This window comes from Pogoniulus pusillus, chromosome 41, assembly GCF_015220805.1.
Source record: "Pogoniulus pusillus isolate bPogPus1 chromosome 41, bPogPus1.pri, whole genome shotgun sequence".
NCBI classification, from domain to species: Eukaryota; Metazoa; Chordata; class Aves; order Piciformes; family Lybiidae; genus Pogoniulus; species Pogoniulus pusillus.
The window spans coordinates 3,749,900-3,769,612 of record NC_087304.1 but is presented as its reverse complement, the minus strand read 5'-3'; the positions used below and the strand labels follow the sequence as shown (position 1 = coordinate 3,769,612).

At 55.9% G+C, this 19,713-nt stretch overlaps 1 protein-coding gene across 1 annotated transcript; it reads right to left on the bottom strand.

Moving 5' to 3' along the window:
- Positions 1 to 2,602: 2,602 nt before the first annotated feature.
- Positions 2,603 to 5,881, bottom strand: LOC135192038 (4-galactosyl-N-acetylglucosaminide 3-alpha-L-fucosyltransferase FUT6-like). The gene is made up of 2 exons (XM_064174841.1): positions 5,863 to 5,881; positions 2,603 to 3,816 (listed from the first exon to the last, which is right to left on the bottom strand). The coding sequence occupies exons 1-2, from the start codon at positions 5,879 to 5,881 to the stop codon at positions 2,603 to 2,605; spliced, it is 1,233 nt and encodes a 410-aa protein (XP_064030911.1).
- Positions 5,882 to 19,713: the final 13,832 nt, after the last annotated feature.

The following is a 19,713-nucleotide window of genomic DNA, read 5'->3' as shown; positions in this document are numbered from 1 at the left end:
GAGAAAAAGAGAGAAAGAACAGAGAGAGAAAGAGGAAGAAAAGAGGAGAGAGCAGAGAAGGAGAGAAAGAGATAAAGGAAAGAGGAGAAAGGACGGGGAAAGAGAGAAAGACAAGAGGAGAGAATGAGGAGAGAGAAAGAGGAGAGGAGAAAGGGGAGAGAAAGAAAAAGGAGAGAAAGAATGAAAGAATAGAGAAGAGAGAAAGAAAAGAGGAGTGAGAAAGAACAGAGAGAGAAATAAAAGAGAGAGAGAAAGAGGAGAAAGAACAGACAGAGAAAGAGAGAAAGAGAGAGTGAAAGAGGAGAGAGAAGGAGAAGAAAAGAAAGGGGAGAAAGAAAAGAGAGAGAAAGAGAGAAAAAAAGAGGAGAAAAACAAAGAAAAGAGGAGCAGCAAAGGGCAGCTATGGAGTTGATGATCAAAGGTGAAGTCTTCCCAATGGAAGCCTTGAGGTGGAAGGACTTAACCTAGGGACAGGAATCATCTGCCAGGTTAAGCAGGAGTAATGCAATGAGTAAATGCCCATCCCAGGGGCAGGAATCTCTTCCAGGTGGAGCAGGAGCAATGCAATGAGTAAATGCCCATCCCAGAGGCAGGAATCTCTTCCAGGTGGAGCAGGAGCAATGCAATGAGTAAATGCCCATCCCAGGGGCAGGAATCTCTTCCAGGTGGAGCAGGAGCAATGCAATGAGTAAATGCCCATCCCAGGGGCAGGAATCTCTTCCAGGTAGGGCAGGAGCAATGCAATGAGTAAATGCCCATCCCAGGGGCAGGAATCTCTTCCAGGTGGAGCAGGAGCAATGCAATGAGTAAATGCCCATCCCAGGGGCAGGAATCTCTTCCAGGTAGAGGAGGAACAATAAAATGAGTAAATGCCCATCCCAGGGGCAGGAATCTCTTCCAGGTAGGGCAGGAGCAATGCAATGAGTAAATGCCCATCCCAGGGGCAGGAATCTCTTCCAGGTGGAGCAGGAACAATGCAATGAGTAAATGCCCATCCCAGGGGCAGGAATCTCTTCCAGGTGGAGCAGGAGCAATGCAATGAGTAAATGCCCATCCAGCTCCCCAGTGCTACCCACTGAGGGGAAGAGACTTCATGGAGCTCACACACAGGACGTTTTTTACCCCTTTACCCACATCCATCTCACCTCAACCCTAGCCTTAAAGCCTTAAATTTCCCCATCTCTATAAACAGGAATTACACCAGAGGTAGTTGGTGAGACCCCAGGAGCTGTGGGTGCCTGCAGGGAGATGAGGCAGAAGCACAGAGAGGTGTTTGGCAGTAAGAAATGATGCCCTTTGAAGCAGGCTGGGGAAGAGTTGGCACATTTCTCTACCTGAGTTTCCAAAAGGGCTTGGCTAAGGTCCACCAAAGGCTAAGCAGCCTCAGGAAGGTCTCATCCAAAGAGGTACATTTAGGAGGACAGAGGAGAGGTGAGAGTGGAAGATTTCTTCTTGACCTTGTGCTTATCAAAGCATCCAAACAACCTGCAAAGCTCAGCAAAGCCAAAGGTTGCTGATGGAAAGGAGCAACTTGCAACAGCAAAGCCAAGGTTCTGCTGCTGGTCCTGCTTCTGGAGAGGGACTGCAGGAGGAAATGCAGAGGGAAACCTTTGGAAAAGCTTGCTAACTGCTGAGGAGAACAATTGCACCTCTGTGAGCACTGCTGGCCTCGGAGCTTCCTCATGGAAACGGCCTGAGGTCAGGACAGGCCTTTGAGAAGCTCAGCCCAGGGCTCAGCAGCACTCAGGGACACAACTGGAATGTCTAAGAGATGTTGGCAGGCAGCTGGGAAGGGCACAGCTCTGTCTGCTGGAAACCCCAGCCCTGTCTGCTGACTGGAAATGGAAACAGCTTCCAGGGATGGGGCTGGAATGGCAGCAGGAAGCTCATGGCAGGCTGGTTTCTAATCACATGGCCTGGAGGCATCAGCTGGTGGTAGAAGCTGCAAGGTGGAGGCACACAGGAGGAGGGAGCTGGTCCTGCCTGCAACTTCCAATCCTTTCAGGGCATCCTTGGGCACTCCACACCTTACCTGCAGCAGCCTGCTGCTGTCAGACCCCTCCTCAAACCCTATCCCCCTAACCTGTCCAAACCCCACCCTTGGGAAAGAAGTTGAGCAGCATTTAGCATCCCAAGGGGCAGCCAAGGAGAGCCTGAGGCACAACAAAGGCAGGCACACAGGGCTGTAGGGCTAGGAGAGAGGAGCCTGGCCAGCTCCTCCTGCACCAGCTGGCAGCCTCGTTGGCACTGCCAACCTTTGCCCAGTCAAGGCCCCAAAGCAGGTGCTTATGACAGCTCTTTCTGTTACTCATTGCCCTGTGGAGCTGACCTCGAATTCTTTGCAGAGATTAAGGGAGAAGGTTGCAGGACCCAGCTGCAGCCAAACAGAACCTGTTGTTCGGGGGAGCGGTTAGCAGTAAAACCAAGCTGGCAGCTTCGTCCTCCAGCAAGACAAAGACGCAGAAGCACCTAATTGCTTCCTCCTCTTTGTTCGCTTTCGAGCTGCTTTTGTTCCTCCCCTTTCCACCGAGTCCCAACCTTGCTGCTGAAACTGCCAGGCGAGGGCAAAGGATTGCATCAGAGAGGGCTGAGCAAACAGCGCTTAGACGAACCACCGCGACAGGTCGGGCACCACCTGGTACCTGTTCTGTGTCGTCTGTAGGAAGTGGCAGGCTTTGCACAGGTCTATGGCCCAGTCGTTGCCCGCGTTGGGCTTCAGCCAGCGGCGCCACTGGAAGTAGCTCTGGTACCTCTCAGCATCCTCACTCAGCTCCTGCAGGTAATGCGCCAGGTCCTTGGCGCTGGCAAAGTCATCGATGTGGATGAAGGAGCCCGGGGGCAGGAAGCGTTCATAGTTCTCCCTGGAAGGTCCCAGCACCACGGGGACGGTGCCAGAGGACAAAGCATTCCTCCAGAGCTTCTCGGTGATGTAATCTTCGTGCTGGGAGTTCTCAAAAGCCAGGTAGAATTTGTATTGGCTCAGGGTGCTAATGAGTTTGTCCCCGGGCAGGGGCAAGTGGGACCTCCCATAGACGTCCACTTTGATGTGGTTATTCAGCTCCCTGTAGTATTTGACTCGGTGGGAGCTTTCCATCCAGTTGCTGACCACCCAGGCCACCAGTTTGGTCTTGGGTGGGATGTTGAAGGGCTGAGGCTCGCCGAGGAGCTGCAGCTCCCCATAAGGAGTGAAGATGTCTGAGTCTTTCCTGTAAGACATGGTCAGGTTGAAGAGGTTGTTCATAGCACCTAAGTTGGGGGAGTGACTTGGGGACTCGAGGTTGAACCAGATCCAACGCTGGGACTGGAGCCTGGGGATCTGGGTCAGCTTCTTGGGGTCCCAGCAGACATCCCTGTGGTGAATCACCACAGCGTGAGCCTTTTGGGACCAGCTGTGGTCCACAGTGAAGTGGCAGTCTGGGGTTCTGTAGAGCTTGGTGCAGTTGGCAAAGTTAAAGTGTTGCCCAAAGGGCCACTGCCAGAGCAGGATGGTTAGCTTCTGGTCACTCCTTGGTGAGGTGGTGCTGTCCCCAGGGTGGGCTGCTGGGGCAGTGCTGTCCCCAGGGTGGGCTGCTGGGGCAATGCTGTCCCCAGGGTGGGCTGCTGGGGCAGTGCTGTCCCCAGGGTGGGCTCCTTGGACAATGTTGTCCCCAGTGTGGGCTGGTGAGGCAATGAGTCTGGAGGTGTACTGCTCGAGCCAAGGAGTCTTGAACTCATGGAGGTAAACAAAGAGACAGAAGCCAAAGAAGAAGCTGAGGGGCAGGATGATGAACTTCTTGTTGAAGAACTTTTTGCCTTCCACAGGATCCATGAACAGATCTGCAAACAGAGAAGACAAGGAGCTGTGGGTGCAGAGAACCACAGGATGGTAGGGTTGGAAGGGACCTGGAAAGATCATCCACTCCAACCCCCATCCCTGCTAGAGTAGGACCACCTAGAGCAGGTCACACAGGAACACATGGGGCTTGAAAGTCTGCAGTGAAAAGGGTTAAAAGGGTTAAGAAGCCTGCTTAAGGTACCACCCTAAAGGACAAAAGAGAATCAGAGCATGGAAGAGGTTGGAAGGGACCTGGAAAGATCATCCACTCCAATCCCCATCCCTGCTAGAGTAGGACCACTTCCAACCCTTCCTGATTCTAGGATTCTAGCCCAAATGGGATGCTAAGCTCTGGGTAGGGAAGGTGGCTGTAAAATGAGGCTGCTGGGCTGATGGAGGCTTTCCCCCCAGAATCCACCCCACAGAACTCAAGAATCAGAGCATGTTAGGGGTTGGAAGGGACCTCAAAAGGTCACCAACTCCCCTGCCAGAGGAGGCTCACCCACAGTAGGTGACTCAGCAAGAAGCAGTCACGAGGACAAGAGAGTCAAGAGCAAAACTTCCCCCAGCACCATGGCAGCCTTGGCAAAGAGAGACCCAGGGTCTAGTTGCAATGAGATCATCCCTGTGGCCCCTTCCAATCCTGACTGATTCTATGATCACCAGCACCTAAGGCCAGCCCAGCAGCAGAGGAGGACTGGGCAAGCTTGAGGCTTGGCATGAGGCTGGGCCATGGATGTGAAAGTGGAGAGAAGCAACCTCAGCCTCACAGGAAGAGCTTTGGGCACAGTAAGGAGAAGACACTAAGGGGATTCCCAGAAAGACACCACAAACCAGAAGGACCCAGGGACCCATCAGCCACTGCTGGGGTTTGAGGTCAGTGTCACAGCAGGGTGAGAGGTGGAGGATCCTCTTGGCTGGGGACATCCAACAGCTTCCCATGAGCAGGGCTGTTGTGTGGGCTGGGGCTGTGACCCTTCCCAAGCAGCCTTTATCTTCCCTGATTAATGATTAGCCTCCTTTGTGCATTTTGCTTCTATTTCCTGCAGCTTTCTCAGGGCAGTCAGCTCCTGGATGATGATGATGATGATGATGATGATGATGATGATGATGATGACCACCACCAGCACCCCCTGACTTCCAACACTCTCTGTGTCACTGCACCACCACCAGCAGCAGCAGCAGCAGTGCTGTTATCGCCAGCATCCCGTGGGCTGCTCCTCAGGACCAGGCAATAGTCATGGCCTTGAACAGCCTTTTTCTGTCACTGACTCATGGGAGGGTGGCAGAGCCCTGGAGCAGGCTGCCCAGAGGGGCTGTGGAGCCTCCTTCTCTGGGGACCTTCAAAATCCACTTGGCTGCATTCCCAAGTGACCTGCTCTAGGTGGTCCTGCTCTAGGTGGTCCTGCTCTAGGTGGTCCTGCTCTAGGTGATCCTGTTCTAGGTGATCCTGCTCTAGGTGGTCCTGCTCTAGGTGGTCCTGCTCTAGGTGATCCTGCTCTAGGTGATCCTGCTCTAGGTGGTCCTGCTCTAGGTGATCCTGCTCTAGGTGATCCTGCTCTAGGTGGTCCTGCTCTAGGTGGTCCTGCTCTAGGTGGTCCTGCTCTAGGTGATCCTGCTCTGGAAGGGGGGTTTGGACTCAACCATCTCTAGAGGTCCCTTCCAACCTCTACCACTGTTGGATTCTGTGTGACCCATTTAGAATCTCAGAATCAGGCAGGGTTGGAAGGGACCACAAGGAGCAGCCAGTTCCAACCCCCCTGCCATGCCCAGGGACCTCTTGCTGTGGTCTCTAAGAGCTTGAGGGTGATGCCTGTGCCCCAAAGCCTAGGCCTTGCTGCTTCCACAGCAGCCAGGGCTACCTGACAGGACACTCTTGGTTGAATGCTTGTTCCCTGCCACCTATTTGACCTAAAGAGAAGGAAATTCATAGACTACAGCCTGCACTTTTCCTTCATCCTGCAGGCAGCTGGAAAGTCCCCTAGAAGAACAGGACTTCCAGCAGAAGATGCCACCTGCCACCTTCTCACCTTGTCTGTCAGCAGTACCTGCACCACTGACTGGCATGGCATGAGAACAGAGAGAAGCAAACCCTCAAGGCAAGCAGAGAGAATCCTCAGCCCCCATCACTCCTCTTCCTCACAGCCCAAGTCCAGTTCCTATTCCTCCCCCCCCAAAAAAAAGAGCAGATAGTGGCAGGTCACCTCTGGTCTTGGTCCTAGAGAGAAGCTTCTCTGTGAAGGTGAAGAGCCAAGTGGGTGAGAAGCAGGAAAAGAGGGGAGAGGAAGAGAGAGAAGCAAACCCTCAGGGCAAGAGACAATCCTCAGCCCCCATCACTCCTCTTCCTCACAGCCCAAGTCCAGTTCCTCTTCATCCCCCCCACCAAAAAAAAGAGAAGACAGTGACAACTCACTTCTGGTTTTGGGCCTGGAGAGAAGCTTCTCTGTGAAGGTGAAGAGCCAAGTGGGTGAGAAGCAGGAAAAGAGGAGAAGGAAAAGAGAGAGAAGCAAATCCTCAGGGCAAGCAGAGACAATTCTCAGCCCCCATCACTCCTCTTCCTCACAGCCCAAGTCCAGTTCCAATTCCCCCCCCAGAAAAAAAGAGAAGACAGTGACAACTCACCTCTGCTCTTGGGCCTGGAGAGAAGGTTCTCTGTGAAGGTGAAGAGCCAAGTGGGTGAGAAGCAGGAAAAGAGGAGAAGGAAGAGGAGTGCGGTGCCAGGGCAGGGTTGGCAGCGAGCTGCAGGTGTTCCTCTGAGCCCTGTGCTGCGCATGCCAGCTCCTGCCACCATAAACTTGCCACCCAGGGTGGAGAGCTCTAATCAAACCTGGGCAGATTCCTCCTTGACAAATAAAGGAAGGGTCAGATCAAGCAGCTCCGGCAGCCTTTGTGGTTGGAGGGTGCCTCACCGCCCCTGCGCATGCCCTGGGCTGCTTCCTCCACCAGCCCCAGCCCACAGCATTTGCCTCTCAGCTGCTTTCTCCTTCACTTTCTGCTGCTGGAGGACAGCTTTGCTTGGAGAGGACAGGCTTAGCTGGCACAGAGTGGTGGTTTAGGCACACGGGGCTGTGAATCCCTCTGCCAGCTCCACAGGGTGCTTGGCGCAGCTGCATCCATCCCCACGCTAGGGCCACACAGGATCACAGCATGGCAGGGGTTGGAAGGGACCCAAAGAGATCACTGAGTCCAACCCCCCCACTTTCCTGTCACCTCTCCAGGCAAAGCAGACAGAATCCATCAGGGTTGGAAAGGACCACAAGGATCAGCCAGTTCCTGCCACGAGCAGGGACAGCTCACAGGAGAGATCAGGCTGGCCAGAGCCTCATCCAGCCTGGCCTCAAACACATCTTGGAGCTGGTGCCTTCAGCCATCACCAGGAGCTTCAGAGTGATGCTTGAGCAAGGCTGTTCAGGGGGGATCTGTGCTGTGGCTCATGCCTGGGAGTGCCTGCAGGCAGCTCGTACAGCTCGTACAGCTCCCTGGTTTGTTTGCTGTGAGCAGAGTGAATTGATCTTGCACCCAGCCTGGCTGCACCTGGCTGGGATGTGCAGGAGCTATTATGTGTCATTAGCAGGCTTCAGGAGCAGACTCAGCTGCAAGGACAGGTTGCTGGGCTCCACTTGAATGCACAGAAAGAGCTTGCACAGGATCAGACAGAAACATCCAGGCAGGCAAAGCCCCTCAGGATCACCAAGGCCAACCTAGAACCCTGCTCTGCAAGAGCCACCTTGTGAAGCTGGGGTAAGGCTGAGCTGGGGTAAAGCTGAGCTGGGATAAAGCTGAGCTAGGGTAAAGCTAAGCTGGGGTAAAGCTGAGCTGGGATAAAGCTGAGCTGGGGTAAAGCTAAGCTGGGATAAAGCTGAGCTGGGGTAAAGCTGAGCTGGGGTAAAGCTGAGCTGGGGTAAAGCTGAGCTAGGGTAAAGCTGAGCTGGGGTAAAGCTGAGCTGGGGTAAAGCTGAGCTGGGATAAAGCTGTGCTGGGGTAAAGCTAAGCTGGGGTAAGGCTGAGCTGGGGTAAAGCTGAGCTGGGGTAAAGCTAAGCTGGGGTAAAGCAAATCTGGACAACCTCCCCCAGCCTCACTCTGATCCTTCTTGGCTTCCTTATGGCTGCTGATGTGACTCTCCCAGAATCACAGCCCCATGCAGGCAGGCAAAGCCCCTCAGGATCACCGAGGCCAACCTAGAACCCGGCTCTGCAAGAGTCACCTTAAAGCATCTCCCCAAGCACCACATCCAAACCACCCTGAAACACATCCAGGCTGGGGGACTCCAGCACCTCCCTGGGCAGCTCCTTACACACATCCAGGCTGGGGAACTCCAGCACCTCCCTGGGCAGCTCCTTACACACATCCAGGCTGGGGGACTCCAGCACCTCCCTGGGCAGCTCCTTGCACACAGCCAGGCTGAAGGACTCCAGCACCTCCCTGGGCAGCTCCTTACACACATCCAGGCTGGGGGACTCCAGCACCTCCCTGGGCAGCTCCTTACACACATCCAGGCTGAAGGACTCCAGCACCTCCCTGGGCAGCTCCTTACACACATCCAGGCTGGGGGACTCCAGCACCTCCCTGGGCAGCTCCTTACACACATCCAGGCTGGGGGACTCCAGCACCTCCCTGGGCAGCTCATTCCACTCCCTCACCACTCTCTGCATGAAAAACCTTTTCCTAATGTCCAATCTAAACCTCCCCAGCCTCAGCTTGAGGCCATTCCCCCTTCTTCTGTCTCCAGTTACCTGTGAGCAGAGCCCAGCAGCAGCCTCTCCACAATGCCCCTTCAGGAGCTGCAGACAGCACTGAGGTCTCCCCTCAGCCTCCTCTTCCTCACACTACCCATCCCCAGCTCCCTCAGTTACTCCTCATCAGATTTATTCTCCAGGCCCTTCCCCAGCTTTGTTGCCCTCCTCTGGACCTGCTCCAGCACCTGCAGGACTGGAGGGGATTGCAAATGGGCAACACAGAGTGGCAGGTTTGACCTTTCCAGGCCTTCTAGCAGCACTTGTGTGTTCCCCAGGATAGATCCAGAAGTCACCTGAAGTATGTCCAGATGCCTCCTGCAGATCTGGGAGGACTCCAACACAGGTGAGAGCAAAAAAATAGACCTTGCCATGAGGCATGGGGACCACAAATCCTGGTTTCTTCCCCCAGGATGACCCAAAGCAGCTTGAGATCTGACAGCTCTTCAGCTGGACCTGGTTAGGCAGCAGGCACTCAACTGCTCTGCCAAGGAATTCCACATGGGAGAGGCTGTGGCTCCTTGCCCCATGGCACAGGCTACACCTCCACTTGTAACCTCAACAATAGCAGGGCACCTGGAGGCTGCAATTTGGAGCAGTCCTTGGCCCAGCTGCTGCATGATCCAGATAAAGCTCTGCCAAACATGACCCAGGTGCACCCTGGCACCTACCAGGAGAAGGGAACATTCCCTTCACGTGGCCAACCTTTGGTGCAGGAGGATTTCTCCATCCTGGCTGTGGCTGGGTCAGCCTCAAGAGAAGAGACTCCAAGCCTGGAGGAAAAGAGACTGAAAGGAGACTTTCTGGCTCCATGGCTCCATGAAAGAAGGTTGGAGCCAGGTGGGGATTGGTCTCTTCTCCCAAGGATCAAGGGCTAGGGTGAGGAAATGGCCTCATGTTGCTCTGCAGGTGGTTTAGGTTGGACATAAGGAACAATTTCTTCCCCCAGAGGCTTGTCAAGCCCAGGACAATGGTGGAGTCCCCATCCCTGGAGAGGTTTCAAAGCCATGGAGGGGTGGTGCTGAGGAAGATCATTTAGTGGTGACTTGGCAGTGCTGGCTTCAGGGCTGGATTGATGACCTCCAACCAGAGTAAGTCTGTGGTGTGTTCTGCAAGTGCAGCTGCAGTCCTGAGGCTCAGACCTCAGCCAGCTGCTTGCTGAGCCTCCCTGAGCTCTGCAGCCAGCAACACACAGACCCTGCAGCATCTCCTGAGCCCCCCTGAGCCCTGCAGCCAGCAGCACACAGACCCTGCAGCATCCCCTGAGCCCCCCTGAGCCCTGCAGCCAGCAACACACAGACCCTGCAGCATCTCCTGAGCCCCCCTGAGCCCTGCAGCCAGCAGCACACAGACCCTGCAGCATCTCCTGAGCCCCCCTGAGCCCTGCAGCCAGCAGCACACAGACCCTGCAGCAGTCCCCGAGGCTCCCTGAGCTCTGCAGCCAGCAGCACACAGACCCTGCAGCATCCCCTGAGCCCCCCTGAGCTCTGCAGCCAGCAGCACACAGACCCTGCAGCACTCCCCGAGGCTCCCTGAGCTCTGCAGCCAGCAGCACACACACCCTGCAGCATCCCCTGAGCCCCCCTGAGCTCTGCAGCCAGCAGCACACACACCCTGCAGCATCCCCTGAGCCCCCCTGAGCTCTGCAGCCAGCAGCACACAGACCCTGCAGCATCCCCTGAGGCTCCCTGAGCTCTGCAGCCAGCAACACACAGACCCTGCAGCATCCCCTGAGGCTCCCTGAGCTCTGCAGCCAGCGGCACAGCCCTGTGAGGAGAGGCTGAGGGAGCTGGGGGGGTGCAGCCTGCAGCAGAGGAGGCTCAGGGCAGAGCTGATTGCTGCCTGCAGCTGCCTGCAGGGAGGCTGTAGCCAGGTGGGGTTGGGCTCTGCTGCCAGGCAGCCAGGGCCAGAAGGAGTGGACCCAGGCTGAAGCTGTGTCAGGGCAGGTTGAGGCTGGATGTGAGGAGGAAGTTGCTGGCAGAGAGAGTGATTGGCACTGGAATGGGCTGCCCAGGGAGGTGGTGGAGTGGCTGTGGCTGGAGGTGTTGAAGCCAAGCCTGGCTGGGGCACTGAGTGCCTTGGTCTGGTGGCTGGGCAGGGCTGGGGGCTGGGTTGTGCTGTTTGAGCTTGGAGCTCTCTCCATACCTGCCTGATTCTGTGCTTCTATGACCTTGGAGCACCAAATAGGAGGCTTTGGGCAGGTGGAAAGCTCAAAGCTTTTGAATCCCTGGGAAAGCAGAAGCATGAGGAAGTTAACCTCAGGAGGGCCAAGAAGTGAATGCAGCATGGAACGAATGAGGAAGAGTGAGGAAAGCCATGGAGAAGAGCCCCAATGCTGTTACTTGAGGACCTGTTGTGTGTGGCTTATGTGGGCAGGTGTCTTAGTGCAGGAGGTGATGTGAGGTTGCAGGAGGCCCAGAACAAAGAGGCTGTTCAGGTGATCAGGGTTGGCAGAACAAAATGCAGCTGCCACAAAGATTTACTTGTGTGTAATCAACAGTGCAATAATCCCCACACCTGAGAACAAATAATGCTGTGCTGGGGAGAACCTTCCTGGTTGCTGCCCTTGCTGACTCAGCAAAGAGGTTCAGATGTTAAACTCTGACATCAGAGAGGGCTGAAACTTCCCCCACCCCCACCCCACCCCAGAGAGGGGGCAGATGTGGCTGGCTGAGGGATGCTGGGAGGTGAGCAGCTGAATAGAATCATCCAGGCAGCTCCTGAGCTCTTCTCCCAGGTCACCTCACAGCTGCATTAACACAGAAGCAGAGAATGGTTTAGGTTGGAAGGGAGCTCAAAGCTCAGCCACTTCCAACCCCCTGCCATAGGCAGGGACAGCTCCCACTAGAGCAGGTTGCTGAAGGTCTCATCCAAGCTGGTCTTGAACTCCTCCAGGGAGGTTGTGGATCCTCATCCAAGCTGGCCTTAAACTCTTCAAAGATCACATTTGGTGCTTCTGTGCTCCACAACCTCCCTGGGAAACCTGTGCCAGTCTCTCACCACCCTCACTGCCAACAACTTCTTCCTAGCATCCACTTTCAATCTCCCCTCTGCCACTTCAAACCCATTCCTCCTCCTCCTCTCATTCCAAGCCCTTGTCAATAGTCCCTCCCCAGCCCTCCTGTAGCCCACTTCAGATCCTGCAAGGCCACTCCAAGGTCTCCTGGAAGCCTTCTCCTCTCCAGGCTGCACAGCCTCAACTCTCTCAGCCTGGCCCCAGAGCAGAGCTGCTGCAGCCCTCTCAGCATCTTGGTGGCCTCCTCTGGCCTGGCTCCAACACTTCCATGTCCTGCTTGTGCTGGGGGCTCCAGAACTGCACCCAGAACTCCAGATGGGGTCTGAGGAGAGCAGAGCCAAGGGGCAGAAACCCCTCCCTTGCCCTGCTGCCCACACTGCTCTTGCTGCAGCCCAGGACACAGTTGCTGTCTGGGCTGCACTCACACTGCCATGGAAACTAAATGGAGACCTAAATGGAAACTAAATGGACACCTAAATGGAAACTAAATGGAGCCAGGTCTAACTGCTGCCCACTTATCATCACCTTGGCAGGAATTCAGCCAGTTCCAAACAGCATCCTTCAAACAGCTTCTAGATGTGGACCAAGGACAGCCTAGGGCTGACTGAGAAGAAGTCAGGATGGGAGCCAAGCTGGGTCACTTGGCCTCAGGGACCAAGCTAACCTCTGGGCCATTTGTTAAGGTCAATGAATCCAGGCTGCTGGCTGTGGGTTGTCTGGTTTGGATCAGCTCTGCTTGCTGACCTCTTTGACTCCTCCTGGAGTCCTGTGTGCAGTTCTGGAGCCCCCAACACAAGCAGGACATGGAAGTGTTGGAACCAGTCCAGAGGAGGTCACCAAGATGCTCAGAGGGCTGCAGCAGCTCTGCTCTGAGGACAGGCAGAGAGTTGAGGCTCTGGAGAAGAGAAGGCTGATGGGCACCCAGCAGTGGGGTCCTGATCTGCTGAACTAGAACCACCTCAGGATCCAGCCCAGTAACAGCAGAACAGAAAGATTCAGCCACTAAGGACACATTTAGTGATGCCTGATCCAGAGCCCTTAGTGTCAGCAGGGAGGACTGGGATGAGAGCAACCAGCCCTGAACTGGGATGAGAGCAACCAGCTCTGAACTGGGATGAGAGCAACCAGCCCTGAACTGGGATGAGAGCAACCAGCTCTGAAGTGGGATGAGAGCAACCAGTCCTGAACTGGGATGAGAGCAACCAGCTCTGAACTGGGATGAGAGCAACCAGCTCTGAACTGGGATGAGAGCAATCAGCTCTGAACTGGGATGAGAGCAACCAGCCCTGAACTGGGATGAGAGCAACCAGTCCTGAACTGGGATGTGAGCAACCAGCTCTGAACTGGGATGAGAGCAACCAGTCCTGAACTGGGATGAGAGCAGCCAGTTCTGAACTGGGATGAGAGCAACCAGCTCTGAACTGGGATGAGAGGAATCAGCCCTGAACTGGGATGAGAGCAACCAGCCCTGAACACCAACAGCCCACCCCAGACCCAGAGTCCTCAGAGCCATCTGCTTCCCTGCTTGGGCCAAGCCTCACTGCCAGTGTCTGCCCCCAGGCTGCCCCCATGGCTTTGCTCTACCACCACCAGCCCAGCCCTCTGCCTGGCACCCACAGCTCCTCCCTCCTTCTCCAGAGATGGAATGGGATCACCTATTAGAGTAAGCCCAGGCCAGGCTGCTCCATTCCCCAGATGACAGGAGAGAGGCAGGGAGTGCTGCAGGAGGGTTCTGAGCTCTTTGTGCTTCCAAGCTCAGGCTGCTTCCTTCTAGAAGACAAACAAAACCCCCCCAAACCACCCAAAAAACCCCCTCCAACCAACCAACATCTGCTTGTGCTGCCCCCAGAGCTGCAAAGCATCAGAGGGACACCAATGCCACTGACCTGGGTGGCCCCAGACCATGTTCACACACACACACAGAGCAGAGTGAGGCTCCAGAGTTCTGCTGGGATCTTATCCACTCAGTATTTATTCCCCCCCAGCTTTGGGAATCAAAGATGTTCTGTGCCTCCAGCATGCCCCAAGGCATCTGTGAGCTGAGCAGGAGGCTCTGCTCCTGGTGACAATTTGCACTCCAGCCCCAGACTCAACAGCAGCCCAACACATGGTGTGCTGCTTCCTTCCCCCCCTTGTCCCCCCCTCTCCAAGCTGTCCCCAGCCTGCCTTTTCCTTGGAATCATCAAGTGTCTTTCCCAGGTCAAGAGCCAAGAGCCTACATTTCTTAGTAGTTAGTAACCCTAATGGGGGGCTGGAGTGTGGCCAGCAGGTCAAGGGAGCTTCTCCTCCCCCTGTGCTCTGCCCTAGTGAGGCCTCATCTGCAGTGGCCTGCCCAGCTCCTGTCCTGAGCTCCCCAGTTCAAGAGAGACAGGAAAGTACTGGAGAGAATCCAACAGAGGCTGCAAAGCTGCTGAGGGGCCTGGAGGAAAGGCTGAGAGCCTTGGGGCTGAGAGCCTGCAGAAGAGCAGCCCCAGAGGGCAGCTGAGCAGAGAGAGCTAAGGGCTGGAGGGCAAGAGGATGGTGCCAGGCTCTTGCCAGTGGTGCCCAGTACCAGGACAAGGGGCAATGGGCACAAACTGGAACCCAAAAGTATCCATCTGAGCAAAGCAGAAACTTCTTTGTTGTGCCCAGGCTCTTGCCAGTGGTGCCCAGTGCCAGCACAAGGGGCAATGGGCACAAACTGGAGCCCAAAAGCATCCATCTGGGCAAGGGAGAAACTTCTTTGTCTTGTCCAGGCACTTGCCAGTGGTGCCCAGGGACAGCACAAGGGACAATGGGCACAAACTGGAACCAAAAAGCAACCTTCTGAGCAAGGGAGAGACTTCTTTGTTGTGTCCAGACTCTTGCCAGTGGTGCTCAGGGACAGCACAAGGGACAATGGGCACAAAGTGGAGCCCAAATCATCCATCTGGGCAAAGCAGAAACTCTTTGTTGTGTCCAGACTCCTGTCAGTGGTGCCCAGTGCCAGGACAAGGGGCAATGGGCACAAACTGGAGCCCAAATCATCCATCTGGGCAAGGGAGAAACTTCTTTGTTGTGCCCAGGCTCTTGCCACTGGTGCCCAGGGACAGCACAAGGGGCAATGGGCACAAACTGGAGCCCAAAAGCATCCATATGGGCAAGGGAGAAACTTCTTTGTTGTGTCCAGACTCCTGTCAGTGGTGCCCAGTGCCAGGACAAGGGGCAATGGGCACAAACTGGAACCCCAAAGCATCCTTCTGGGCAAAGCAGAAGCTTCTTTGTTGTGAGGCTGCTGGAGGCCAGGAGCAACCTGCTCAGGCTGTGGAGTCTCCTCCTGTGCAGAGCTTCCAACCTCCCACCCCCATTGTGCTCCTGGGCAAGCTGCTGTGGGTGCCCTGCTGGAGCAGGGTGGGGGTTGGACTGGATGAGCTCCATGGGTCCCTTCCACGCTGGGATTCAGTGATGGCCACCAGGGAGGATTTCAGCAGCTGCAATTAGGAAGAGCTCTGAACTCCATCTCCCACAAACAGCCCAGAGACAGCCCCAGATGCTCAAAGCAGAACAAAAGCTGCTTCCAGGAACATGGAAACATCCCAGGGCAGGAGGGGGTAAAGGAAGGGCCTGGTTTTTAGAAGGGTTCATTCTGATCTGAAGGCTGCTGCCAACAGGCAGCTTTCTGGTGAGTAACATTCCTTTCATCTCCTGCAACCCCAGGCCTTGCTGAGCTGGGGGAGAGGAGAGGGAGGGGAGAGGAGAAGGAGGGGAGGGGAAAGGAGAGGGAGGGGAGGGGAAAGGAAAGGGAGGGGAGAGAGGATGTTGGGGAGAGAAAAAGTTGGGGAGAGGGGAGGCTGGGTAGAGGGGAGGAGGGATGGGAGAGGAGAGGGAGGGGAGAGGAGGGGAAAGGAAAGGGAGGGGAGAGAGGATGTTGGGGAGGGGGAAAGATTGGGGAGAGGGGAGGCTGGGGAGAGGGGAGGAAGGATGGGAGAGGAGAGGGAGGGGAGAGGAGAAGGAGGGGAGGAGAAAGGAGAGGGAGAGGAGGGGAGAGGAGAAGGAGGGGAGGGGAAAGAAAAGGGAGAGCAGGGGAGAGGAAAAGGAGGGGAGGGGAAAGGAGAGGGAGAGGAGGGGAAAGGAAAGGGAGGGGAGAGAGGATGTTGGGGAGAGAAAAAGTTGGGGAGAGGGGAGGCTGGGGAGAGGGGAGGAGGGATGGGAGAGGAGAGGGAGGGGAGAGGAGGGGAAAGGAAAGGGAGGGGAGAGAAGATGTTGGGGAGAGGGAAAGGTTGGGGAGAGAGGAGGCTGGGGAGAGGGGAGGAAGGATGGGAGAGGAGAGGGAGGGGAGAGGAGAAGGAGGGGAGGAGAAAGGAGAGGGAGAGGAGGGGAGAGGAGAAGGAGGGGAGGGGAAAGGAAAGGGAGAGCAGGGGAGAGGAAAAGGAGGGGAGGGGAAAGGAGAGGGAGAGGAGGGGAAAGGAAAGGGAGGGGAGAGAGGATGTTGGGGAGAGAAAAAGTTGGGGAGAGGGGAGGCTGGGTAGAGGGGAGGAGGGATGGGAGAGGAGAGGGAGGGGAGAGGAGGGGAAAGGAAAGGGAGGGGAGAGAGGATGTTGGGGAGAGGGAAAGATTGGGGAGAGGGGAGGCTGGGGAGAGGGGAGGAAGGATGGGAGAGGAGAGGGAGGGGAGAGGAGAAGGAGGGGAGGAGAAAGGAGAGGGAGAGGAGGGGAGAGGAGAAGGAGCGGAAGGGGAAAGGAAAGGGAGAGGAGGGGAGAGGAAAAGGAGGGGAGGGGAGAGGAAAAGGAGGGGAGTGGAAAGGAGAGGGAGAGGAGGGGAAAGGAAAGGGAGAGGAAGGGAAAGGAAAGGGAGGGGAGAGAGGATGTTGGGGAGAGGGAAAGGTTGGGGAGAGGGGAGGCTGGGGAGAGGGGAGGAAGGATGGGAGAGGAGAGGGAGGGGAGAGGAGATTGAGGAGAGGAGAGGGGAGAGAAGAGGTTGGGGAAAGGGGAGGTTGAGGATAGGAGAGGTTGGGGAGAGGGGAGGAGGGATGGGAGAGAAGAGGAGACCCTGGAGTGGCCTTGCAGGATCTGAAGTGGGCTACAGGAGGGCTGGGGAGGGACTATTGAGAAGGGCTTGGAATGAGAGCAGGAGAAGGAATGGGTTTGGAGTGGCAGAGGGGAGATTGAAAGTGGATGTTAGGAAGAAGTTGTTGGCAGGGAGGGTGGTGAGAGGCTGGGACAGGTTGAGGGTGCTGAGACACTGGCTCAGGTTGAGGATGCTGAGACACTGGCAGAAGTTTCCCAGGGAGGTTGTGGAGCACAGAAGCACCCAATGTGATCAAAGATCACATTGGGTGCTTCTGTGCTCCACAACCTCCCTGGAGATGTTCAGCACCAGCTTGAATGTGACCTTGAGCAACCTGTTCTAGTAGGAGCTGTCCCTGCCTATGGCAGAGGGTTGGAACTGGCTGAGCTTTGAGCTCCCTTCCAACCTAAACCATTTTGTGGCTCTATCATTCTATGAGCTGGGACTGTTTGGTCTGGTGAAGAGAAGACTTAGAGGGGATCTGTTAGAGGGGATCTAATCAGTGTTTATAAGTACCTGAAGGCTGGGGGCCAAGAAAGAGGAGACAAACTCTTCTCAGTTGTGCCCTGTGACAGGACAAGGGGCAATGAGTTTGAACTACAGCTCAGGAGGTTCCACCTCAACATGAGGAAGAACTTCTTGGCTCTAAGGGTCCCAGAGCCCTGGCACAGGCTGCCCAGAGAGGTTGTGGAGTCTCCTTGTGTGGAGCCTTTCCAGGCTTGTCTGGATGTGTTCCTGTGTGCCCTGAGATAGATTGGATGGTCCTGCTCTGGCAGGGGGGGTTGGACTGGATGAGCTCTTTGGGTCCCTTCCAACCTCTGACATCTTAGAATCACAGAACCAGGCAGGGTTGGAAGGGAGCACAAGGAGCAGGCAGTGCCAACCCCTGCCATGCCCAGGGACACCCTACCCTAGAGCAGGCTGCACACAGCCTCAGCCAGCCTGGCCTCAAACACCTCCAGCCATGGGGCCTCAACCACCTCCCTGGGCAACCCCTGCCAGCCTCTCACCACTCTCCTGCTCAACAACTTCCTCCTCACCTCCAGCCTCACCCTCCCCACCTCCACCTTTGCTCCATCCCCCCCACTCCTGCCACTCCCTGACAGCCTCAAAAGTCCCTCCCCAGCTTTTCTGTAGCCCCCTTCAGATGCTGGCAGGCCACCAGAAGGTCCCCTGGGAGCCTCCTCTGCTGCAGCCTGCACAGCCCCAACTCTTTCAGCCTGTCCTCATCCTGCGATGCTGTGAAAACAGATTTGACCACCTCTGTGTTCAAAGCTCTGCTCAACATCTGGAGGAGGCTCAGGGGAGTTCACAAGACAACAGCTTTGTCAGAGGTTGATATTTCTTAAGACCAGGAAGGATCACTCCATGCTCCAGCTGGACCTGGGAGGATGTCATCCACACAGGCACCAGCTGGCTCAAACCAGGAGCCATCAAGGTAGATTTGGGAGCTTTCTTTTGGCTTTAAAGCTCAGCAGATGAGGATCTGAGCTCTTTGTTTCCCTCCTGAAAGCCCTTCTGCACCCACTGCTCTCATGCCACTCCATTAAGAGCCCATCCACGAGCATGGGTGGCACAAGAGAGCAGGTTGGGGCGTTTCAGAGGCAGCCCCCAACACCAGCCCCTAGCCCTGCCATCACCCCAAGCCTCCACTTCAAACCCAAAGGTAGATAAGATGTTGCCTGCTAATGGCTTTCCAGATAAATATTAGGACCTCCCCTCTCAACCAGTTTACTCAGTGCACTGACCCCCCTGGCTGGGGTCACAGGGAATGGGAAGCTGTGGGAGGTCCCCAAGTTTTATAAATGAGAGGCTTTCCCTGGACACAGGCAGGGAGCAGGAGGCAGCCAGGAGCCAAAGAAGCTGATTGATGGTCCTGAGCAGGTCTGTTGGAGGGGAGCAGCCTCAGGGAGGGATTACCAAGAGACTGAGCAGCTCAGGTGGATTAAAGCTGGTTTGGTCTGCTGGGAGGGGTGGGGAGGGAGGGGGGGGCTCCATACATTAAAAATCACAGAGTGGCTCAGGTTGGAAGGGATCTCAGAGGTTATCTATTACCAGCCCCCTGGCACAGCCAGGCAACACCTTTCAACTAGACTTAGCTGCTGAAGGAAGGCATCACCCAGCCTGGCCTTGAACATCCCCAGCAAGGAGGCAGCCACAGCATCCTTGGGCAGCCTGGGCCAGGCTCTCACCACCCTCACACTGCACAACTCCTTCCTCAGCTCCACTCTCCCCCTGCTCTGCCTCAGCTCCAAACCATTTCCCTTTGTCCTGTCTCTAGACCCCCTCAGCAAAAGTCTCTCTGCAGCCTTCCTGCAGGATCCCTTCAGGCAGCTCTGAGGTCCCCCTGGAGCCTTCTCCTCTGCAGGCTGCACCCCCCCCCAGCTCCCCCAGCCTGTGCTCACAGCAGAGCTGCTCCAACCCTTGGATCACCTTTGTGACCTCCTCTGGCTGCATTCCAACATCTCTGTGTCCTTCTTATGCTGGGGACAGCAGACCTAGACCCAGCAAAAACAGTCACAGGCTGAAATCATGTGGCAGGAGAGCAGGAGGCAGAAATGTGGCCACTCCCTTAGGGTTATGAAGCTGAGGTTTGAATGTAGGACCTGGGCTGGGCTGATGCAGAGTTGGTCTGAGGAGTGAGTGGACAGAACTTGCCTGCAGCAGGAACATTGCATCTCCTCCCCCTCAGCATGTGCAGCTCCCATCAGCTCCCTGAGCTCCTCCCTGCCTGGTGCCTCAGCCATAGCCACTGCCTGGGCAGGACCTTGGTGTCTTAGGGGCTGCAAAGTCAAGTCTCAGCTCCCTGAATGTGAGATAATCCAAGAGAGAGAGGGAAGGAAAGGTTTGGTCTTACCAGACACTGGCCACACCCTCACAAAGCATCCTTTGGAAGGGCTGAGCTGCACCCTAGAGACCACAGCCAGAGACCGAGTCCAGGTCTCCAGCTGCACGTTTTGGTTGCCAGAAGCAAGCAGATTGGGGCAGGGACACCCTCCCCACTGTGCACAGCATCCATTTGCTTCCAAGAAAAGGCAAGGGGAGGGTCTGGCAGGAGAAAAAGTCAGAGGCAAGGAGGTGGAAATGGAGCTTGTGAAGAAGATGCTGCTGGCAGCACACCTCT